This window comes from Onychomys torridus, chromosome 17 (assembly GCF_903995425.1).
Source record: "Onychomys torridus chromosome 17, mOncTor1.1, whole genome shotgun sequence".
Taxonomy (NCBI): Eukaryota; Metazoa; Chordata; class Mammalia; order Rodentia; family Cricetidae; genus Onychomys; species Onychomys torridus.
Genome location: NC_050459.1, coordinates 61,496,814 through 61,500,449, shown reverse-complemented (window position 1 = coordinate 61,500,449; position 3,636 = coordinate 61,496,814). Strand labels below are relative to the sequence as shown.

Genomic DNA, 3,636 nt, shown 5'->3' with positions numbered 1-3,636 from the left:
CGTTTCCACGGAGGAAGAGGAATCGTATCGTATGTCCGCTATCCAGAACCTCCACTCTTTCGACCCCTTTGCTGATGCAAGTAAGGGTGATGACCTGCTTCCTGCTGGCACTGAGGATTATATCCATATAAGAATTCAACAGAGAAATGGCAGGAAGACCCTTACTACTGTCCAAGGGATCGCTGATGATTACAATAAAAAGAAACTAATGAAGGCGTTTAAGAAGAAATTTGCCTGCAATGGTACTGTAATTGAGCATCCAGAATACAGAGAAGTAATTCAGCTACAGGGTGACCAGCGCAAGAACATATGCTGATAGAGATTGGACTGGCTAAGGATGACTAGCTGAGGTCCATGGGTTTTAAGTGCTTGTGACTCTCTGAAGCATAAATGAAGATTTCCTTTCAATGAGTAGAATTTCCCTTCTGTCCCTTGTCATGAGTTTAAAGCCCTCACAGCTTGTATAATGTAATCATTTGGGGTCCGCTTTTAACTTGGACTAGTGTAACTCCTTCATGCAATAAACTGAAAAGAGCCAAAAACAACAACAACAACAAAACCTTATAATGATAGAGGTCCCTTAAGAAGAAATGAAGAATTCCCTTAAAGAAACTGAGGAAAAGACAAACAAAAAAATTGGAAGAAAGCATTAAATCCCTTAAAGAAAGTAAAAAAAGCCAAGAAAAAAAAAAAAAAAAAACCAAAACCAAAAAACAATCAAACAGGTGAAGGAAACAGTTCAAGACTTGAAAATTGAAATAGAGGCAATAAAGAAAACACAAACCGAAAGAGTTCTGGAAATAGAAAATCTGAGTAAATGAACAGGGATTACAGATGTAAGCATAACCAACAGAATACAAGAGATGGAAGAGAGAATCTCAGGCATTGAAGAAGATACAATAAAGGAAAGAGATTCATCAGTCAAAGAAAATGTTAAATCAAACAAATCCTTAACAAAAAACATCCAGGAAATCTGAGACACCATGAAAAGACCAAACCCAAGAATAATAAGGATAGAAGGAGAAAAATTCCAGCTCAAAGGCACAGAAAATATATTCAACAAAATCATAGAAGAAAACTTTCCCAATCTAAAGATGGACATGCCTATGAAAGTATAAGAAGCTTACAGAACACCAAATAGACTGGTCCAAAACAACAACAATGACAAAGTCCCCTTGCCACATAATAATCAAAACACTAAACATACAGAATAAAGAAAGAATATTAAGAGCTGCAATTGAAAAAGGCCAAGTAACATATAAAGGCAGACCTATTAGAATTATACCCAACTTCTCAGTGGAGACTCTGAAATCCACAACATCCTGGGCAGACATTTTGCAGACACTAAGAGACTACAGATGCCAGCCCATACTACTATACACAGCAAAACTTTCAATCACCGTAGATGGAGAAAACAAGATATACCATGACAACAAAACCAGATTTAAACAATACCTATGCACAAATCCAGCCCTACAGAAAGCACTAGAAGGAAAACCCCAACCCAAGGAAGTTGGCTGCACCCACAGAAACACAAGAAACAGATAACCTCACACCAGCAAATCCCAAAGAAGGGAAACACACACACACACTACCACCACCACTAACAAAACCAAAAAATAACAGGAATTAACAATCACTGTATATTAATATCAATGGACTCAATTCACATATTAAAAGACACAGGCTAACAGAATGGATATGGAAACAGGATCCATCCTTCTGCTGCATACAAGAAACACACCTCAACCTCAAAGACAGACATTCCCCAGAGTAAAGGGTTGGGAAAAAAAACTTTCCAATCAAATGAACCTAAGAAACAAGCTGGTATAGCTATCCTAATATCTAACAAAATAGACTTCAAACTAAAATGAATCAAAAGAGATGAAGAATGACATTTCATATTCATTGTAGGAAAAAAATCCTTCAAGATGAAGTCTCAATTCTGAACATTTATGCCCCAAATATAAGGACAACCATATTTGTAAAATAAACATTACTAAAGTTTAAATCACACATCAAACCCCACACACTAATAGTGGGGGACTTCAACATCCCACTCTCACCAATGGACAGGTCTGCCAGACAGGAACTTATCAGGGAAATAAGGGAACTAATAGATGTTATGACTCAAATGGACTTAATAGACATCTATAGAACATTTCACTCAAACACAAAAGAATATACCTTCTTCTCAGCACACCCATGGAACCTTCTCTAAAACTGACCACATAGTCACAAAGCAAATCTCAACAGATACAAAAAAATTGGAATAACCCCCTGTATCTTATCAGAACACCATGACTTAAAAGTTAGATTTCAACAATAACACAAACTACAGAAAGCTTACAAACTCATGGAAACGGAACAATGTTCAACTGAATCACTACTGGGTCAAGGAAGAAATAAAGGAGACTCTTCTATTTCAAGGCCAAAACTTAAGTATGTATGTATGGATTTCCTCTTTCCAACGATTTTGGGGTTCTGGGGAAGGCCCTGGAAATATAGGAACTTATTGCCAGGCTAAACATATTCATGAAGGGACAAGATGGTGTCTTGGAGTGTTTTTCTTGAGTCTAAAAACCTCTCAGGAGCTAGGCTACCCTGAGAAGAACGAAAGGCATCAGTGAAGCTCCTTCACCCACCCCCATGCCCACTGGGAGTCACTGGGGTTCCGCGGACTTTGGAGAAGGACTGAGAGCCTCTCCTACAGTCCTGCTCACCCGCAGTTTAGCATGTCTTCATCCGGGGCTCCTGTGGCCTCACAACAGGACTCAGTGTTCACCGGGCCAGTGAGGCTCAGTTACCCCTCAGGACAGCACCGTGACAACAGCAGTGCCAGGAAGGAAGATGGCGGACGAGGGGCTTCTGCCCCAGCCCCTAGTGCTCCCGACTGGCAACGGGACAAGTGCTCCAAGGATCAGGACCCCGAATGATACTTCCCAGCGGATTTTCTCAGAGAAGGCTTCCTGTGGCCTGTGGAATAACTGCATTTAAAGAGAGCTTGTGTCTGGCTTTGCAGAGTCAAGCATCTACTTTTTCAGCCTCAGACTTAGTGTTTCTGATCCCGGAGGATAAAAAGGGCTGTTTAGGCCAGGCAGGCTACACAGGAACAGGATAGATGAGGTGATAATAAGGCTTGAGGAGTTTGGGATGAAGCAGTTGATTTTATGGACAGGGCTTTTGTCAAAATTTTCTTTCACTCTACGCAATTTCAGATAAGAAAAGTAAGTAAACCTATGTTTATTTATTGCATACAGAAACTGGAGGTATGTGCCGAGAACTGGGAAAGCGGTGATGGAAGCGGGTGGCAGACATAGGTAGATCCTTTGTGGGCTTTGCAGTCCAGCCAGTCTAGTCCAAATGGTGAGCTACAGGTTTAAAGAAAGACCCTGACTCAAAAAAATAAGATCAAGGGTGTTAGAAAAAGTCATCCAGCCAGGGATGGTGGCACATACCTTTAATCCCAGCACTAGGGAGGCAGAGGCAGGAGGATCTTGGTAAAGTAGAGGCCAGTCTAATCTATAGAGTGAGTATCAGGACATCCAGGGCTACATGGAAAAACCCTGTCTCAAAAAAACAAAAACAGCTGGGTGGTGGTGGCGCACACCTGTAATCCCAGCACTCGGGAGGCAG

General features: G+C 40.9%; 1 protein-coding gene across 1 annotated transcript; it reads left to right on the top strand.

Moving 5' to 3' along the window:
• On the top strand, window positions 1–316 carry LOC118569120 (eukaryotic translation initiation factor 1-like). Its single transcript, XM_036166854.1, has one exon. The coding sequence runs from the start codon at window positions 32–34 to the stop codon at window positions 314–316; it is 285 nt and encodes a 94-aa protein (XP_036022747.1). The 5' UTR covers window positions 1–31.
• Window positions 317–3,636: the final 3,320 nt, after the last annotated feature.

What these genes read in the sequence shown, in the direction of transcription:
- LOC118569120 (XM_036166854.1), top strand. Translation starts at nt 32, where the DNA reads ATGTCCGCTATCCAGAACCTCCACTCTTTCGACCCCTTTGCTGATGCA.